General features: G+C 35.2%; 3 protein-coding genes across 3 annotated transcripts; 2 read left to right on the top strand and 1 right to left on the bottom strand.

The window, feature by feature from the left end:
* The first annotated feature begins 9,628 nt into the window (after positions 1 to 9,628).
* On the top strand, positions 9,629 to 13,265 carry LOC147550051 (rho GTPase-activating protein 1-like). The gene is made up of 5 exons (XM_086666659.1): positions 9,629 to 10,531; positions 11,467 to 11,587; positions 11,711 to 11,830; positions 11,991 to 12,221; positions 12,633 to 13,265. Exons 1-5 carry the CDS (start codon positions 10,041 to 10,043, stop codon positions 13,131 to 13,133), a joined length of 1,464 nt encoding a protein of 487 aa, XP_086522785.1. The 5' UTR covers positions 9,629 to 10,040; the 3' UTR covers positions 13,134 to 13,265.
* Positions 13,266 to 14,661: 1,396 nt separating this feature from the next.
* Positions 14,662 to 15,880, top strand: LOC147550052 (uncharacterized). The gene has a single exon (XM_086666661.1). The coding sequence runs from the start codon at positions 14,784 to 14,786 to the stop codon at positions 15,621 to 15,623; it is 840 nt and encodes a 279-aa protein (XP_086522787.1). The 5' UTR covers positions 14,662 to 14,783; the 3' UTR covers positions 15,624 to 15,880.
* A 487-nt stretch (positions 15,881 to 16,367) lies between these two features.
* On the bottom strand, positions 16,368 to 19,378 carry NLP1 (nitrilase-like protein 1). Its single transcript, XM_086666660.1, has 9 exons — positions 19,173 to 19,378; positions 18,871 to 18,919; positions 18,227 to 18,318; positions 17,975 to 18,126; positions 17,839 to 17,885; positions 17,722 to 17,755; positions 17,139 to 17,305; positions 16,882 to 16,978; positions 16,368 to 16,773 (listed from the first exon to the last, which is right to left on the bottom strand). The coding sequence occupies exons 1-9, from the start codon at positions 19,256 to 19,258 to the stop codon at positions 16,598 to 16,600; spliced, it is 900 nt and encodes a 299-aa protein (XP_086522786.1). The 5' UTR covers positions 19,259 to 19,378; the 3' UTR covers positions 16,368 to 16,597.
* Between the last annotated feature and the right edge of the window lie 368 nt (positions 19,379 to 19,746).

Raw genomic sequence — 19,746 nt, forward strand, 5'->3', positions numbered from 1 at the left:
ATCGTCTCTGCAAGAGAGATTCAACAACTAAAAGAAACATCAATTCTTTGGGATCCTTCCTTTCTTCATACGGGACGAATTCCTCAATAAAATTTTGTTAGTAAAATACAGTGGGACAAAAATTTGACTAAGGTTGTGTTTGATATCAAGGAAACAATTTCCATGGAAATACAAGAGTTCCATAGAAAGTCTTCCACGGAATTTACTCCGTGGAAATAAGAGTTATTTCGTTTGTTAGTCATTTATTATTCCGTGGAATTACGAACTCTGTTATTTGGTTGACAACTAATTTCTACGAATATAATATTCAATTAAGAGTTTTTATTTACTCTTTATGTAGTCTAAATGATATTTTTACGTTTGCGAAAATTACATTTTCATCCTTATGTTGTCTAAATTACATTTTTACCCTTATGTTTTCAAAATTATATTTTTACCCCTATGTTGTAAAATTATTTAACCATGTGTCACTTTACTAATTTAAGGGTAAAAATGTTATTTTGATATTATACGAGGGTAAAAATGTCATTTTGACAACATAAGGGTAAAATGTCGATTTGATATTATAAAAGGGTAAGAATGTAATTTTGGCTATAAAAATCCAAAATGTCATTTTGACAACTTTGTAAACATGTCATTTGGTAAGAAGGACATAAACGTCATTTGTCCAATGTATAAGTAAAAATTTATTTTGCTAAATTTTATGGGTGAAAATGTCATTTTGAACATATATGGAGCTAAATTTTAGGTTTCAAGTATCCGAATACATTAAAATATTTTTATTTTGATTTTTGACTTTCCACGGAAACTAATTCCGAGGGGGAGCAAGGAATTAAAAGTGGACTATTTCATGGAAATAGATTCCCTAGGGAATTAAAGCCATGGAATTACACTTCGTATCAAACGGTGGAAATACCTATTTCCATGGAAATTCTTTTATTTCCATGGAAATGGGAGATATCAAACACACCCTAAAGAAAAAAGTTCATTCCTAAAAATTGAGAGACGTGCAGGATACACTTTAGCTGCCTCGTTAAAACTTTGTTAGGAAACCAACTGGGACAAAAACTAGAAGAATAAAAGAGTACACCGCATATGTAGTTCAAATGATGGAGAAGATTTCACTGTAGAATAAACTTCCCTAGATAAAAATCTCCCTCATGAAAAGATCATCTCTATATTGGCTGATCACTCATGCGCCGTAGGCCGATTCGATGAACTTATTTTCTGAAGATTGTAGTAGGTGTTGACTTAGAGAATAAGTCTGTATAATTTTCTCAGGACTATATTTTTTGGGTACTAGCTTTGCCATTCTTCAAAATAACACAGGCAAAAAGTATTTGTTCAGTTGTCTTTAATATATTTTTTCTTGATTCGAGAAATGCAAGTGGTATTGTTTTCATATACAATAGTAGGTGGGATTGCACTCATCTCTGAAGCCACTAAGTATCTTCATTGTTGGAACCACACCATATATGAAGCAACTACCAAAATTTTTGGGGAAATAGCCAAGATGCAAGATCCCACAAAATCGATTTCTGGACAAGATTCAGTATTTCAAAAGGGATATGAACATTCTCTAACACATTCTTACATGTTTTATGGCTATTTATTGGTTGTATGAATTTTTTTTGTTTGTTCAACATGAAGGTATTTTCGGTCTGGTACAACCGAAATTGATTCATCAACTACGACGAGCTCGAGCCGATCATTAGTCTACCATATCGGTACTAGATGACCGAACACCAAATTTTCTGACTTCTTATGTTACTAGAGTAAATTACGGTGGGTGTACACCGTTACCTCTGAAGTCCTGTCGGGCGCCTCGGGTCGTATAATGCAAACTTTTTGGTCTGTGGCCAACTTGGTACTAAAAATGTGTTTTTTTGTTTGTATTCCTTTAGGACTTTGCTGATGTGTCTATTTACAAGTTCCATCTCAAATGGCGTATAACCACTTGGGATTTTGGATGTCCTAATACACTTAAAAAGTGGCATGATGCAACGGAAGGAAATGAAGCATTATCGGAGTTTGAATGTTTTCAAATTGGAGATAGTGAATATGGAGAAGATGAACCCAACCTTGAAGTTCCAGATAAGAAAGAAGAAGATCGAGATCATATGAAGGTTTTGTCAACATTGATGTTAGTGAATGTTTTCGAATTGAACACGTATTTGAAACGAGAGACAAGATAGTTGAATGGCAAAAGAAATTAGCAGAAAAACACAAGATGGTTGTTATTATTGGTAAGTATGTTGCGCAGAAAGATGGTAAAAAACCGAAGATGGATCTATAATGTGAAAGAAGTGGAGAGTATCGTTTACATATAATGGGCGGAAATAATCCCCAAAACAAAAGAACCGCCCACCAAAAAGAGAAAAAAGATTACTAAGAAATGCAATTGTCCATTCAAGTTAAAAGGAATACCAATGGACAAATACATGTGGAAGGTGAAAGTCGTGTGTGAGATCTGTAACCATCATTTTGCAGAGACTTTAATTGGTCATGCATATGCCAATAGATTGAAAGATGAAGAAAATATTGTTGTTAAAGAACTACTTAATAAAACCATAAAAGGGTAAGATTTTTGGGTTTACCTGAAAAATTGGGGGGTTTCTTCCTCTCTTGATTTTCACCCACTTCTAGACGAAATACTTCCAAATAAGGTCTGCAAATCTTCTTCCTTTTGTTTCTAACCAGTAGATTAAAGTATTCAAGCAATGTTTTTTCAAGAAATCTATAAAAAACTAAACATAGGGTGTTAGATGTTCAACCACAGAAGGACAGAGATAGAGAGCGAGATAGAGCAATATAGAGCGAGAGAGAGAGGAAGAGATAACGAGAGAGAATGAGTGAAATCAAGATGAAAATGGCTTGACTTGGTGGTGATAAATTTTAGAGAGAGAGAGAGAGAAAAAAAAAAAGATGAAACAAAGGTTATGAGTTATGAGGAAGATGAAAGAAGAGTAGCTTCTTTGTTGATCAGTCAAGTCTGTTGGGTTGAATAACCTCTGACTTTACGACGTTAATTTTCCCCGTTAGGTCAAACTATAAAAAGAGGAATGTTTTTTCTTAAAGGGACCCTTTTAGCAATAATGGAGATCCCTATAAAATCTCCCATACATTTTTTTTTTTTGAAGTTCCTACATTTTTTTTGTTAAGGTCCAACTAGTTTGCCAAAATCTTTGATGCCCCATAATAAAAACATGTGTCAAAATATCGTCCCTGTTTTGAAATTTAAATAACCAACGGTCATGTGCTTCTTTTTTCCATGATGGATTTTCATGTAAAGACGTAAAGCTAGCGACTTTCTCTTTTTCTCACCCCATAGAAGCTCTCTCTCTCTCTTTTTTTGTTGAGAATTTATATAGAAAGCAAAACCGGGAACATAGGCTCCATACAGGGCCGGCCCTGGGCCCAAAGCAGGCAAAGCCTTGCTTTGGGCCCCCACATTTTAAGGGCCCCCAAATTCCAAATGTTTTCAATAGTAATCTGTTTTTGTTATAAGTTTTAAAGGCCCCCAACTTAATAAGTTATAGTTTGGGCCACATTCTTATTTCCCACTCAATTATTTTGTATTTATGTGGGCCCACCAACTCAATAAACTAACCTAAAAATGCTTCCCCACTTACTTTTTTTCCCTCCCAATATCCTTCACTCTACTTTAGAAACCTCCCTATTCCCAAACGTGAAAGCCAAATGCCCAGACCCCTTCCCAGCTGAACCGACTTTTCCAAGTTCTCCATTGAAGGCTACCATTGTTTTTCCCATTCCACTAAAACAACACTAATCATCACTAAGAGGTAATTTTTGTTCTTTTTTTCTAATACTATTGTACTAATCTTAGTAATCACTATCATATAATAGGATTGTTAAACTATTATAAGTTACTTGCCACTGACTCATTAATTTGCTTCTATAACGTTTTAATTTACTTACCACGACTCCACGAGCATCAGTCAACAACACGATACCAACTAGCACCTCTACTCCATATCAGCATCACCAAATCACAAGGACCAATAACTCTCACACAACCACCACACGGGTCCAGATCACTTTATGACATTTACTGCATACAATCACAATGACATCTTCACATTGGAATGCCATATTGTCCGAAAAATGGGGCTAAACTCCAAAAGCTGATGGGGCCGACACCCACTTTTCGGATCGAGTCATTTGCCCGAATGACGTTATCATATTTTATTTAAAATATTAAGAATTCTAGAATAATCGGTCAGACTTGAATCATTTCCTCCCAATATGTCATAAGATCTCAAACTCAATGTTTTAAGTTACTCCTGGGGGATAACAAACACATAAAAAAAATACATTACTAAAATCTTATTGCAACTTGACTTTCAAATATGTTATATAACGATAGGTTCTTCTTCTAGGTACTAAATGTAGTCTGAGAACTAAAACTCCTCATGCTTTAAGTCATTGAATGAAGTCTTAAAACTTTAACGCGTAAAGCAAGTGGTCTGGAAAACCAAAGACAAAATCGCCCAAATACCCGTTGGTCCCATTTTAGCATCACAAAAAAGTGTTCCCGGTTGGCTAACTATTGCAATGAATCCAGCCAGGATTAAATTGATAAAATTTACACTATGTGTGCGTTTTTGAATGATGGGAAATATATTTAGTTTCTACATAGATTCTATAGGACCGGGTTCGACCTAGATTCATGAAGGTCTAAGGTGAAACTAAAATATACGGATAATACGAGGGGCCTCATTTTTGGACTTCGCTTCGGGCCACCAAATAGTCAGGACCGGCCCTGGCTCCATATGTTATTTGCCAAAGTTCTTCAAAGGTTTACATCTTTGTGAAATTCATTTTGAATGAGATCATTGGTCCCACACCTCTTAAAAATCTTAGAGGAGATTAATATGATCCAAGTATCTTTTAGATGGATGTATTAGGTATATTACATTTACTTCTCTACAAAATAATAGTTTTTTCACAAAAAGAAACATCATTAATAAGTCAATCAAGAACTAATTAGAAATTAATTATATAAAATTTCTAGATACCATATTCCTTCTCCACACATCCTATTGACTTGAAGATTCATAAAAGTCTAGATTTCATAACAAATAGATAACATATTGACCATGTCTCCTAAGTAGTGGATTAGCACCATCTGAAAGATTCTTGGATCATATTAATATCCTCTATGATTTTTAAAAGGTGTAGGACCAATTATCTCATTCTTTTCTTGAATTTTTGAACCAAGTACACTACTGTCTCTCCTAAAATATCTACCACAAAACAAACTAAAAAATAACTCATTAGATTTCATAAATCTTATCTATATATATGACATTGTTGTCACTTTCTTTTGGAAGGTTAAGAAAAGCAAAAAGTATTTGTGCCAAAGATACTTTGAACTTAATCTCAAAGTTTATTTTATTTTTTATTTTTTTTTTATTTTTTTTTTAATGTTTTTGTAACATAAGAGTTATTTCTTTTTTGGCTCTCTATTTCGTGACCAACTTCTTTTTCGACCCTCTATTTTTCGTAAATTCGAATTGTTTTTTTTTTTTAACTTTGTTGTTTAACTCAAATAAAGATGCCATAACTACCCTTCTTATAAATACATTTTCAACCCGACTTCAACTCCACCTCAAATCTCTCTCCACCTCGCATCTCTCTCCACCTCACATCTCTCTTCTCCGGCGGAAGGTCGTCGATCAAAAAATTTTCCTCCCGGCAACCTTCAACCATAAAAATAATAAAAGAATCTTCTTTTTCTTCTTCCTCCTTTCTCTCTTCTTCCTTTTCTTTTTCTCTCTCCCTTCTTTCTCTCTCTAAACACTCCGATGAAGGGATTTTCCTTCGTCGGAGGTCTGTAGGTTTGGTTTAATAGATCTGAACCAGACTTCCTACGAAGGGAAACCCCTTCTTTGGAGTGTTTAAGAGAGATCAAAGGGTAGTGGTGGCATCTCTCTCTCCCTTCTTTCTCTCTCTTAATGTTAATTAATTAATTTTATTTTGAAAATATATTTACAAGAAGGGTAATGGTGGCATCTTTGTTAAAGTTAACTGGCGGAGTTAAAAGAGGGGTGTCAAATTTGAATTTACGAAAAAACACGGGACAAAAAGAATAGCTGATCACAAATTAGGAGGCTAAAAAGAAAATAACTCTTAATATAATGATCATATTACGTTCACGAAAGTCTCTCCAAACAACTTATATACACACACACACACGAGCACTACAAGAGCTATTCAAGTTTAGACGGTAATGTTTGGTCTTAATGGAATGTCCAAAAAGACATTGTGTTTGTACCCTATGTGGGATCTCAATCAGACCGGTAGTACAAAATTATTAAAAATAAGATGCAGAAATTGGGAGAGTTCACAATGGAATATTTGACTATCACACTAATTTTGGCTTCCACCCTTTTGCCAATTGATATTTGGTCCCCAACCAGAGATACCAACCAGTCAGATGTCTAACTAGGACTACAAGTAGAATAGTAGACTCTTGTTACTGTTTGATTTTTCCAAGTCAAATAAGCAATCTTACTTAAAGTGTGGATGAACTCAAGTAAAACTGAAATATTTTGTTTTTATGTGATTTGTTAGGTTTGACTTTTATAGATATGTGAATTGGATCCATTTTATTATGACAAAGTTAAATTTTGACAAAGAGAAAACAAAACAGAAACCATCTTACGCTCGAAATGAATAGAATAGTTGATGGAAGGTTTGAAAGTAGGAGTTGGTTTTTTTTTTTTTTTTTGTTGAGAAAAAGTAGGAGTTGGTTGATCACCCAAACCCAAAATACAATTTATACCATAAAAAATACAAGAGGTATATTTTTGTATTAGAGAAAGAAAGAAATCTTTTCCTTGAATCACATAGTCTTTCTTGTATCATATTTTATATTAACTCCGGCGATTATAAACTCCGACGACCCTCCAACACTAACTGGCCGACTCTCTTCCTCTTTCTCTCTTCATCCCTTTCTCCCCCCCCCCCCCCCCCCCCCCTCTCTCTCTCTCTCTCTCCATCTCTCTCCCTCTTTCTATTTTTGTATATTTCAACGAAGGTTCCGGTGCAGGGACCATTCCCTTCGCCGGAATTTAGAGAGAGAAAGGGGAGAAGAGAGAAAGACAAAAGAGGGAGAGGGAAGTGAGGGAGAAAGGGGAGAGATAGAAGATGATGAAGTTGTCGGCCGTCTCCGGTAACAACCGGCCGGCGACTTATAAGGTGCGTTTGGTTTGCGTTTCTTTGATTTTCCACCGTCTTCTCCGAAAACTTTTTTGCTTTCCCCAAAATGGTGACCTTTATAATTTCAAAGTACTCCATTTTAAGTGCAATTTATGACTAATTCACTCAAATAGTCCTTGTATTGATTAACTTTCAATATGGTGTCTTTTTTTATTTCAGATTTTTTTTTAATAATATATACCTTCAGTTCCAAGTTTATCCTGTTATTGTATCATATTTTATAATTTTAGAAAAAGGAAAGATAACTATTTTTTTTTGTTACACGTATTAGAGAGAGAAATATTATGGAGAAAAAAGGGGAGTACTTTTGCACCACCATCACCATTTCTTCATCTTCACCACCTCTCATCATCGTCTCCACTTTTTCTTCTCCGTTCCACCATTTTTTCCTTTTCTTTTAGTATATATTTTGATTGAAAATAAAATCAAAACAAAAATTATAAAGGCAAAGTTGGGATTGAAAGCACATATCATCAAAGAATCTGGCAGAAAGAGAGTTCAATGGACCATCTTTGAGGAGTTAGGCAAACGCCCAAAAACAAACCCACAGTGGGAGTTCAATCCAGGTCAGGAAAAAAATTTGTTGCAGGTCCATATGCAGGAGTTAAAAAATGGAGGTTACAAAACTGGGTGTACTTTACACGATATTTACAGATTTTTCACGAAAGAAAATATACCATCCACTAAGATATTGACACATCATTTTTTCTTCCTTTTTCGGTAAAATTCAAATGAGTCATCCATCAAGATAATGACATGTCAATTTTTTTCTTTCTTTTTCCGGTAAAACTACAAATGTCCCATCCATGAAAGAAAACCCCGTCTTTATTATGTGTTGTATATTTTGTTACATACAGTAACAAAATTTCCTATACGTTCCTTCCAAAACTTAAACTATTTTAGGGAAAATTATATAACATTTTGCTATGTAAACTGCATAATAAAATTTCCTATACATTCCTTACATAACGTAAATTATTTTAATGAAAATTTATAGGACATTTTTTATTTACAATACATAATAAAATTTTCTACACATTCCTTCCAAAACTTATACTATTTTACTGAAAATTATAGGGAAACTTGTTATGTACAGTACATAATAAAATTTCTTATACATTCCTTCCAAGACTTCAACTATTTTACTGAAAAATTATAGGTAACTTTGTTATGTACAGTACATAATTATATACATTGCTTCCAAAAGGTAAACTATTTCACTGAAAATTTATAGGGCATTTTGTTATGTACTAGACATTTTGTTATGTACTGGACATTTTTTTATGTACTTCAATCTGGCGTAAAGATACCAAATTTGTTATTATTCGATTAAATTTTTAAGAAATCCTAAATCTTGATTTTAAAATCCATGAATCCAGAAAAATCAAAGATTTCATTCAAAAATCTCTTAATAAGAACTTAACCATACGAAACTGATCATAACTCATCAATGATCCTTGGAATTTTGAACTCAAATCGGAAATTTCTTCCCCATAAAATTTTCGTCAAATTTGTTCAAGAAATCAAACCCTTCCAAAATCAAACTCTTCCAAATATTTTCAAGAAAAGAAACCCAAATTTGTTCAAGAAAAAAATCTAAATTTGTTAAAGAAACACTTCATGTAATTTGGATGAAGAATCCTTTAGATTTCTTCTTAAAACTCTATTAATATTTGCTTCATTGATTTGTATATTAAATTTTAGTGAGAGAAGAAATAAAACCAAATATTTTCAAGAAAAGAAACCCAAACTTGTTCAAGAAAAAAATCTAAATTTGTTAAAGAAATACTTAATGTAATTTTGATGAAGAATCCTTAAGATATTTTCAAGAAAAGAATTCTTCAGAAAACTCTATCAATATTTGTTTCATTAATTTGTAGATTAAATTTTAGTGAGAGAAGAAATAAAACCAAATATTTTCAAGAAAATAGCCCAAACTTGTTCAAGAAAAAAAAATCCAAATTTGTTAAAAAAATCACTTAATGTAATTTTGATGAAGAATCCTTTAGATTTCTTCTTAAAACTCTATTAATATTTGCTTCATCGATTTGTAGATTAAATTTTACTAAGTGAAAAAGTGAAATTTCTGTGAATTTTAGAAAGATAAATGATGAATAAACTATAGAGAGAAATTAGGAAAAAGTAAAGTTTGGTTGTCAATGTACGGTACAAGGGTTAAGGAGGAAGAAAAAAAAATAGTAAATATACAGTTGGAAAGGAAAAATGTCAGAAAACAATAGACAAACTGACGCTTTGGACCTGCGCCTAATTTCTTGTACATGCTGAGGCGGAATCTCATTAACCCATGACTCTTTGGGGCTCGAACCAATTTTGGTCAAAGTATGGGGGCTAATTTAAAGATTTAGTCACAAATTGGGGGATCAAATTGGAACTAACCCAATAAAGAGCACCTACCATACCTTCCATCCCCATCACTACCCAACTGTTCCTCTTTCTCTCTCTACCACTCACTCTTGAATCAAGTCCTAATTTTTATACCTTTTTATAATACTTCATCTCTCTCTCTCTCTACTTGGTGTGGGTTTGTTTCATCAAATCCTCCAAAGCTAATATCTACACACACACACAGAAGAGAGAGAAAGTTTCTTTAAAAAAAGAAAGGGATTTAAATTCGTTAATGATTCCCACGTCCCACCACCATTCAGTCAGTCCCCAAATCCTTTCTTCAATCCAACTCTACTGAACTTTCAAACCCCATTTCTCTCTTATTACTTCATTTTGATTAAGTCCTCCTCACAAGAAGCTCTTTCTTTTGTTTTTTTTAATTGACAGCCATGACAGACGTCCTTCATTCTCCATCTCATTTCCCTTCTTCCCCAAGATCCTTATCCTGCCCACCCACAACCACAAATGATGTCCTTTTCAATAAGACTAGGTCCCAATCTCAAACCCCTCAAATCAACAACCCTTTTAATAATAATAATATCACAAACCCAAATTCCCTTTCTTCTTCTTCTTCTTCTTCTTCATTTTCTCCTGTAGCTGAAGAAGACCAACAACAACAACAAGAACAAGAAATTAGAGAGAGAAAGGAAAGTGACAAAGAAGGAGACCCACTGTCTCTATTAGCTCTGTTAATTACTGTTTTTAGGAAATCCATGGTTACTTGTAGTAGTGATAATGAAGAAAATCTCTGTTCAATGGAGATTGGGTGGCCGAGTAATGTTCGTCATGTTGCTCATGTAACTTTTGACAGGTTTAATGGCTTCCTTGGTTTGCCTGTTGAATTTGAACCTGAAGTTCATAGGAGGGCTCCCAGTGCTAGGTGAGTTTTAAATAACGTTTTTTTTATAGGTACATTTAAACGTTTTTTTTTCTTCTGTTTTTTTTCGAGTTTTTAATCAAGGGTATGAATTATTGAGTTTTGGGGATTCAATTTTTGGTTTGTTCTTGTTGGGTACAATTAATATTTGCTTAATATCTTGAATTTGAAGAAATCTTATTTGGTTTGGAAATTTCATATTTTGATTCAAAATAAAGTAGCTTTATTGGGAGGAATGAGAAATCTAAAGTATTAAAGGAATAATAATGAGTTTGAATAGCATTTTGATTCTTAGTCAAGTCTTCTCTTTACAATGATTTTGTGGTTGAATAATTTTTAAGACATTGGACTTTTGTGATCATATTTGGATCTTGTCATATTTCCCTTTCGATTCATAGCCTTAGTCGAAAATTGCATATTCCATATAAACGAATGAATTGGATCCGTTTAGTTTCAAAACCTTACACGAGCGTTTCTTTCTTGTGACATGATATGGACATTCTCCAAAGAACTTTTTTCTCCATCATTTGGTTTCAATGATGTATGATTCGTTTGGTTAGGCGTTAACCTACACGAAACTCTACTTTCATGTACTTTATTTTCAATAACGTTTGAAGGATCGTGTGTTCATATAGCCAAATAGCTATCCGTTCATTGAACAATAGCTATGTTCTTGTGTCTTCACACTTTTTTGCCTAGACCTTGTCTCCACAATGCTTTTACTTCTTCAACTTAAGAGACTGTTGGTCTTGAGGAGAAACCATGAACCATGTCATACCAGTCATGGTTCTATAAACCATGAACCATGAACCGTGTGATCATTTTTCCACGGGTCTGGAATACAATTTGAGGATACATACTCTATATAATCTCTAAAATAAGATTTTCTATTCGAAGCATAACTCTGTGTAATCTTCCAATGTGGTTTTGTTTTGTAGTGCAAATGTTTTTGGAGTTTCAACCGAATCTATGCAGTGTTCTTATGACACTAGAGGGAATAGTGTTCCAACAATTCTTTTATTGATGCAAAGACGTTTATATGCTCAAGGAGGTTTACAGGTAATTTGCTATGTTCTTCACCATTCGGTTGAGATGAAGGGATTAACCATCCAATTTTCTCATATTTCTATGTTTTGTGAAAGTTATTTGTTTTATTCAACCATTGGATCTGAAAATGTGCAGACAGAAGGAATTTTCAGAATTAGTACCGAAAATAGCCAAGAGGAGTTCGTTAGAGACCAATTGAACAGGGGAGTTATTCCAGATGGTGTTGATGTACATTGTTTAGCCAGTCTTATAAAGGTTAGCTTCGAATTCTAATATACTTGGTGTGTAATCAGGATTGCATATCTTCATTAGGTTTAAACCTTAAACTTATGCGTAATTTTCGTATCTCTGCTACTCGCTAAGATGTTATTTTCAATTTGTCAATGGTTTGATTTCATTGTGTTGATGAATTTAGGCCTGGTTTAGAGAACTCCCAAGTGGTGTGTTAGATCCTCTCGAGCCTGAGCAGGTGATGCAATGCCAGTCGGAAGAGGATTATACTCATCTTGTGAGGCTCTTGCCCCCAACTGAAGCTGCCTTGCTAGATTGGGCTATCAACCTCATGACAGATATAGTTCAGGAAGAAGTTCAAAACAAGATGAATTCACGAAATGTTGCCATGGTATTCGCACCGAACATGACTCAGGTACAACCTTTGCTGTTTTTTTTTTCTAGTTTAAATCTGTTATCTAACTCGAGATTTGAATCAACTCGAGCCAGGCTACATTATGTTTTTTTTTTATTCAGATCTAAGATCTAATTCGAGCCAATCTTCAGAATGCTTGTCTTTTTGTCCTAGTTGGGCTTCTGAATGGAGGACTTGGCCTGATTTGGGGACTATTTGGGTCAGACCCAAAATTAGTCCTGAAGAGATGATAGTCTGAAATAACCTGAATTGGCTATTGTCACCCATGTTCTGACAATTATCCCCATGATCAAAACAAGTTAGACTCTGAAAATTCAGATTCGGACAAGTTAGACTTGGGAAAGTCTAACTTGGATGGTACTTGGATGTAATCCACATGAATTTAGTGTTTCTGCAATTTTATCAATGCAGATGGCAGATCCCTTGACAGCGTTGATGTACGCCGTCCAAGTGATGAACTTCCTCAAAACATTGATAGAGAAAACACTCAAAGACAGGGAGGATTCTACAACAATTCCTTTTGGTCCAAATATAGAACCCACGGATGAGAACGGAGACAACAGCTCTCTAATGCCCAAACCGGACGAAGAAGCATCCGAAGACAAGGACGACGAAAATATCTTCTTTTCACGCGAACCCGTCATAGAGAGCCCCCCACACCCTAATGACGAAGGTAATTGCACAGCCAAAATTGATACTCATTTTCCTACTTACCAAACGAAACCTGTGATTTTGGCAAACTTCCTCTATGACAAGACTGCCCAAACTAGTAGTTCGGACTTTAGAAGGGAACTCAAGAAAGTCATTGAGAAACCTGCGGTTCAAGTTGCAGTGCCTTCTGAGAAGCCAAGAGAAACTAGCATTCTTAGTCGGATAAACTCAGGGACGGAGCGGACAGAAGCTTGGCGATAAACATAGCAGAATTACTCCCCTTGACTTTTACTAATCTGTTTAGAATTTGACTATGTGAGTTTGTTTGATTGATATACAATGTGATAAATATTTGTGCATGCTTTGTGGTTATACTATACTCAAGTTTCTTAACCTGTTTTCATCTTTATGTGTCATTTTTACTATTGGGTAATTTTGAACCTTCTCAAGATCTCTCCTATTATGAACTAACCACCTGCCCCTTCTTAAACCGACTATCCCCTCTGGGCTCTCACCCATTACACACATCGGTTTTAACAACAATAGCTTGTCGCCGTCGGGTGGAGACGTTGTTTCGTTGTACCAGTGTTGGGTGCTCTCGGGCCTCTCACCTAGTCACCACGAAAGCTAACTTAAGAGGTGGGTTTTCTCCCTAGTTATGAACTGATCACCTACCCATTCCACTACGACGTGGGATTTTCCCTGTATTTATTTGTTAGGATCCATTACAAACATATCGTATTTCCAAATAACTTCTTCTATTTGCACATGAGAGTCCGAAACTTCAATCTTTTTTCTTTTTAGAAATAGTAGAATTTTCTATCGTGGTCTTTCCAGTAGAAAGATTTGCATTTGACCACTCAACTAAAGTAAGTTTCACAATAAACTAGAAACCTCACAAACTGTAATCGAAATAATGGGATGACGGTAAATGTAAATGAGTTCTTGTTAATGATTGTCAACTAACATTATAAGATTGTATGAATATTCACGTAATAATACCTTCGGATAAGATAAGAAAGGATGACATTGATGTTGTGATGAATTTGATCCACAGCATGGACCTTAAAGACAACAAAACTCAAGTTAAATTTTCAGATTTCTTTGTCTCCAATCTTTCTTTCAGATTGACTTTTCGACATCGTTTATTGGTAACCATTCATTTGCCTCAAAACAACCCAAAATGCATATCAATATCGAAATTGATACACGACTTGTCTAAGTCAGTGGCAAAGTATTTCCTATTATGGGTACCATATATATGTCCTGAAATGGTTCAACCTTTGTTGATGTTGATTGTGGGATCAGCTTAAACTATACCATAGGATTGTTTTTACTCTTCGATCGTCATCCACTACTTGACATAGGATTATCTGACTGTATTTTTTTTTTTATCAAATACGATAAACAACTGCCAGATGGCCGGCCGACTTATAGTAGCTGATCAAACCGTCAACGTGTCAACTTAGCATTAATGGAAACCCTAAATGTGGCAATGAAGTGGCAGCTTTTCATTGGCTGCTTAGCTCAAGTCCATATCGGTGACAGTGGATATCTTAATAGTTGCTTGGGAGGGAGGTTAGTGTTTGTTATCTGGTCACATGTTCAAACAAAGTCCTACCAAAATATGAACATCTCAAGATATTATATGCAATCTAAAAATAGTAATGAGGATTAAGATTTGGTTCTCTCTCATCAGGTATCCCCTAAAAAACTAAGTCAAAGACAACCCAAAATTGCATCACTAATTTTAGCATTACTACCCTCAACTTCACCACAACTTGTATATATATGCCCTAAGCCCTTGAGTAAGTTCATCTCTTACCAGCCTAACTCTCATCTCTCTCTCTCTCTCTCTCCCTCTCATCCAATTATCCAATTTCTTTTCTTTTTCTTTCTTCCCATAATCATATGGCATCTTGTGATAGTATTCAGCAAATCTTTGAGAAGAACCCATTGCCTAAAAACCCATCATTCATTGATTCATTGTCACAGTGGAACCAAATCAAATCCATAAAACCCATTGAAGTCTCTTCTGTTACTGAAATATTTGGGGAGCTTCACTTCAAAGAGAACTCTGAATTTTTATCTTCTTCCTCTTCACCACAATCTTCCCTGTCATCTTCTCTCAAGGACATTAATTCACAATCGAAGAATGGAAAACAAGAATCTAAACATCAATACCCAGGTTGTTTCAAGAAATGTGATGGTTTTTCATCCAATAATTCAGGAAGTCTTCATCTCTGTACAGAAGGACTTGGAGTTGAAAGCTTTGACGGAATCGAGGAACCGATGATTGGGAAAGGAGATAATTGGGAGGATAGAAAGATAAATTTTACAAATCATCATCAATCATCTAATAATTCTCGCCACGAACAGTTCAGAAAATCATCAAGAACATGTGATAAAAGCTTTCCTCCTCCAATTTCTTGTATTGGTAGAAGTGGGAAGCCTTTGATATCTTTTCAATCTTATCGTCAAGACGGTCGGTTTGTTCTAAAGGAGATAAGGGTACCTACCCAGGAGCTTCTCCATGCGTTTAGAGAAGACGGGCGCTTGACTCTACACTTTGTTCGTCCTGAACAAGAAATTCTCGAAGATGAAGATTATGCAGAAGAAGAAGAAATGGATGCAGGAAAAACAGATGAGGACGATAGCGATAATGACGACAATGTTAACAAAGATGAGATTCAAAACATAGATGCACAAAAAACTGATAATGAAATCGATGAACACATAGTCGAAATTTAATTCTTAATTGCAAGTAATTTCATAGTCTTCGAACTACGCCTAAAGAAATGACTCAAAGGTTCTACTGTATTTTCACTTTTCCCTTCTAAAGGAAAGGATAAAATGTGATTAAAGCATAACAAGCACAAGAAAAACATAATCTTCACTTCTTCCCCATTGAGAACCCAATTTCCTTTACTCATGTACCAGGCTACTCCTGATTTCTTCTATACAACAAGCTTGTTGAGTTCTCACTTAAAACCATTAAAGTTGAATGCTATCTGGCTATGTCTAGATCGAAAGATCAATCACTTCAAGCAAATTCTTGTTATAGTTGTACTATTCATCTGATTCTACAACTATCTTATGGACTAATAAGAACCAAATTAAAGCTTTCGGATCAATGGGGTTTATCCTTCAAGATACTTTTTCAAGAAACTTCATTTCAAACCATGATTCCATCATCGGACAGTAAACAGAGTTTTATCAATTAGTCATTGCTAAAAATAAAAAATGGAATTCTTAGTTATTACTTACAATTTTCGAAGGACTAGGCATTTATATGTATAAAACTGTCTCCAATTAAGATTCAGGGATAACAAATTATAAATACAAGACTGAAAATGAACATACCTGGTCGCTGGCTGTAGTTAGGATTCATATTTAGCTAGTGCTTATGAACTTTGCACATGGTAATTGAAACATCAACAGGTGAAGAAAAAGAAAGAAACAGCCATCTAAAGAGAATGAAAAAAGAAAAACACATTACAAGACGAGTAGCTACTCGGGTAGATGGCAAAGACCTAAAAATAACAGTTATTGAATATTTATTCCAACAGAAGAGAAAGATTTCAGGTTTCATCGAAGAGAAGTTATTAAGTGCGTACATCTTATAGTTTCTCTTTTTTCTAAATCTCCATAAATAAATCAGTGATGGACTCCACTGATTATCTTATACCAAGGAAGAAACTGGATTGTCACACTAAATGATGAAATCAAGAAGTAGGATATCGACCATCTAACGTGAGAAGTGCTTTGTAAAGTTCAGGACGTCGATCCCGAAAAACTCCCCAACTTTGTCTCTTCAACTTGATCTTATCTAGATCAAACTCCGCCACGAGAACGTCTTCATCAACATCGTTGGCAGTTGCAACAATTTCTCCAGTGGGTCCTATTCATCAATCACACAGTGATTTTATTTTCCCGGCAAGTATCTATAAGCCATATACTGATTCAGAAGAAAACGAGTTCTCTGAACATAAAATACCAAAAGAGTTACCTGCTATGAATGAGTTCCCGTAAAATTTGATCGAGCTATCTCCGTGTTCAGTCTTAATTAATTCCTTTCCAATGCGGTTAGAAGCTACTAACGGTACCTAAATTTTCATAAATAGGTACAAACAAACATCAAATTGAAATGCACGAACAACATTGCAATGTGAAAGAATTAATAATGAGAAGACCGTGGTTAAAATATCCTAACAATTACTACCTAATTCTGAAAGAAACCCCAAGGACAAGGATATAGAAACTTACCAAATTAGCCCCAGCATGCCCTTGCATGACTCTTTTCCAATGATCACGGGAATCAAGCCCTTCATCTTGTGGTTCGGACCCAATGGCTGTCGGGTAAAACAATATCTCTGCACCTTGAAGAACCATAGATCGTGCAGCCTCAGGGAACCACTGATCCCAGCAAATAGCTATCAACATAAGAGAAACAGATACTTTAGGTTTCTCGTTTACTTATTTTTTAGGAGGAAAAATATGATAGAAATAGAGAACAAAATCGCAGCTCAATCATAAAGCATTAGTTCAACAGATTTCAAGAATTTTTTCCAGTCCATGTGGCATCTCATTTCAAAAGTTGCACTTAAAAGAGGCATGATAGCACTGTAGGCCATTGTTCAACATTATCGGAAAGACAAATTGCGAGTTCGTCACTTTAGAGGACAAAACCAGTACTCACTTTTATTATGTAGTCACATCGGCAAACACCTAGATGTGAAACCATAATATTGTAAGGTAGGACCTACCTGATTTTTACCGTTAGTTTCCCTTATCTGATATAGTACTAAGTAATGTTAATAGTACTCCTTCAAGCAACTATTAAACTTACCAACTCCAATTTTGGCGAATTTTGTCTCAAACACCTGCTTGTTGCACAACATCTCGAATCAGCACGAGTTTCATCACATAATATTATTCAATAACTAGAACAACAAACCTAAATCACCATGAAGCCCGTATCACCCGGATTGAAATAGAACTTTTCTTGGTAACCTAAAGGGCAGAATAAACTAATCAAACACCAAAATAATCACAAGTTCACAAACAATAACAGTCTTTGCACCCTGAAGTTGTGAACTTACCCGGGCCATCCGGGATATGGGACTTCCTGTACAGTCCAAGATCTGTACCATCGGCATCAATTATAGCTATTGAATTGTAATGGGCCGTGTTTGCCTCTTCAAAGAAGCTAACTGGAATGACCACTCCCAGCTCCTTTGCAAGTTTTTGCATCCTGCATTTTATGCAAACAGAAGTTAGGGTAAAAAGCTCCAACTAGAGAAGAAAAACTTTTTTTAATATAAGAGGTTCTACATGACATTCGATCTTTTCACCTTGCAATTGTAGGGTGCCCTTTGTAAGGCTTTGCTCGTTGAAAAAAATCCTCTCTTTGGGCTTGACAGAAATAATATCCCTCAAATAGTTCCTGAAGAAAACCAACTCAACATAAGAACCGATCGAAAGCAATATGAATATGTTTTGCTAGAAACCAGTTACACGCTAGAAAACCACGGTATAAGTTTTTCATTTCAGAACAATTTGACATCTATACCATCCATCTTGCTGCCTTAAGACGACTTAATTAGTCGCCCGGGCCTGGTCAATTCGACCCCCTTTGTGAGGATGCAACCCTTCTTTTCCCCAAGTTACGGGGCTATTTTGCCGAGTTCCTTAGAAAGAGTTGTCTCGCACCCCTAGGTATTCTCTACCAACCCATGTGTTTTGGGTCACTTCCAATTACGTAAATCAATGGTTCAAACCGCACAAAAAGGTAGGGCATTTCCAACACATTTTTTTTATTTGAATTCAGTGAATAGAAAAGAAAAGGGCTTGGCCAAATCTCTTCAGCCATGCCCATGATGCAAAAAAATAATAAACCCTATTTCAAGCAGAACTTAAGTGATGCAGATAGATAAGTATTTGAGAAAGGGGTTGGTAAGATGAGCTAATGATTAAAACCCAAATTACAAAATCATACCTGAATTAGAATAATGTTGGCACCCTTCTTATGAGCAGCTCTAACCAACCTGAATCAAAGAATTTCACCACACTTCATACAACAAATTAAGGACAGAAATGAAAGGCCACCATCTATAGCAATCGATTGGTTAAACTGAAAAGTTGAATTTGATTGATATTTTGAAAGTACTTAACCTTTATAAAATCCTAAATCCAAATTACAAATGGTAAAGATAAAAAAGAAATGAAAATCATAACTGCTCGCTGAGAAATAGAGAAATAGAAAAAGAGAGAGAGAGAGAGAGAGAGAGAGAGAGAAACCTTTCTGCTGTATCGACGTTTGTGGAGACATCGTCCGAGCAAGAGAACTGCAGAGCCGACACCACCACCTTTCTTCCTCCTTCCATTTTCGCTCTTCTCTCTCTCTCTCTCTCTCTTCAGTCCACAAACTAGTTGGTCTAAATTGGCGGTCGGGTGGGATTCTCAAATTTAGGCTAATTTCTCCCATGACTCCCTGATTTATGCTCAGTAGATCTTTTGACCCTTTCATTTGTTTATAGCCTTATAGGTTTCCAATTTTCCATCCATTGATGATAAAGTCACTTTTTTAAATTTCCTTTCTTATTTTAATCTCACAATCTCTTCCTGTGCACCTGTATCCCAAATTCTTTCTCGAATTTGTCCACTGTCAATTACATGATCCTTTTACGACCAACGATAATAGTGTTACTAATATAAAGGAGACTTTAGCTAAGTAAATAAGTAATTTGTGTAAGCCCCAAGTCATTTAATTCGTCGGGCTTTAGGCCAGTAGTAATTCGACAGTTGTCGTGTTTATCACATTGTCTCGATGTATCAATGCCTTTATACTGATCATTATTGTCGATAGTAAATA

Source organism: Eschscholzia californica, unplaced genomic scaffold, assembly GCF_041429995.1.
Source record: "Eschscholzia californica isolate CP2 unplaced genomic scaffold, dmEscCali1.0.p SCAF_3, whole genome shotgun sequence".
In the NCBI taxonomy this organism is placed as follows: Eukaryota; Viridiplantae; Streptophyta; class Magnoliopsida; order Ranunculales; family Papaveraceae; genus Eschscholzia; species Eschscholzia californica.

Coding starts and splice junctions, on each gene's coding strand:
- LOC147550051 (XM_086666659.1), top strand. CDS start 10,041: ATGACAGACGTCCTTCATTCTCCATCTCATTTCCCTTCTTCCCCAAGA. Junction 11,588..11,710: donor ATGCTCAAGGAGGTTTACAG/GTAATTTGCTAT, acceptor GAAAATGTGCAG/ACAGAAGGAATTTTCAGAAT. Junction 11,831..11,990: donor GTTTAGCCAGTCTTATAAAG/GTTAGCTTCGAA, acceptor TGATGAATTTAG/GCCTGGTTTAGAGAACTCCC.
- LOC147550052 (XM_086666661.1), top strand. CDS start 14,784: ATGGCATCTTGTGATAGTATTCAGCAAATCTTTGAGAAGAACCCATTG.
- NLP1 (XM_086666660.1), bottom strand. CDS start 19,258: ATGGAAGGAGGAAGAAAGGTGGTGGTGTCGGCTCTGCAGTTCTCTTGC. Junction 18,127..18,226: donor GGGCACCCTACAATTGCAAG/GTGAAAAGATCG, acceptor CATAAAATGCAG/GATGCAAAAACTTGCAAAGG. Junction 17,306..17,721: donor ATTCGCCAAAATTGGAGTTG/GTAAGTTTAATA, acceptor TTATGTTGATAG/CTATTTGCTGGGATCAGTGG.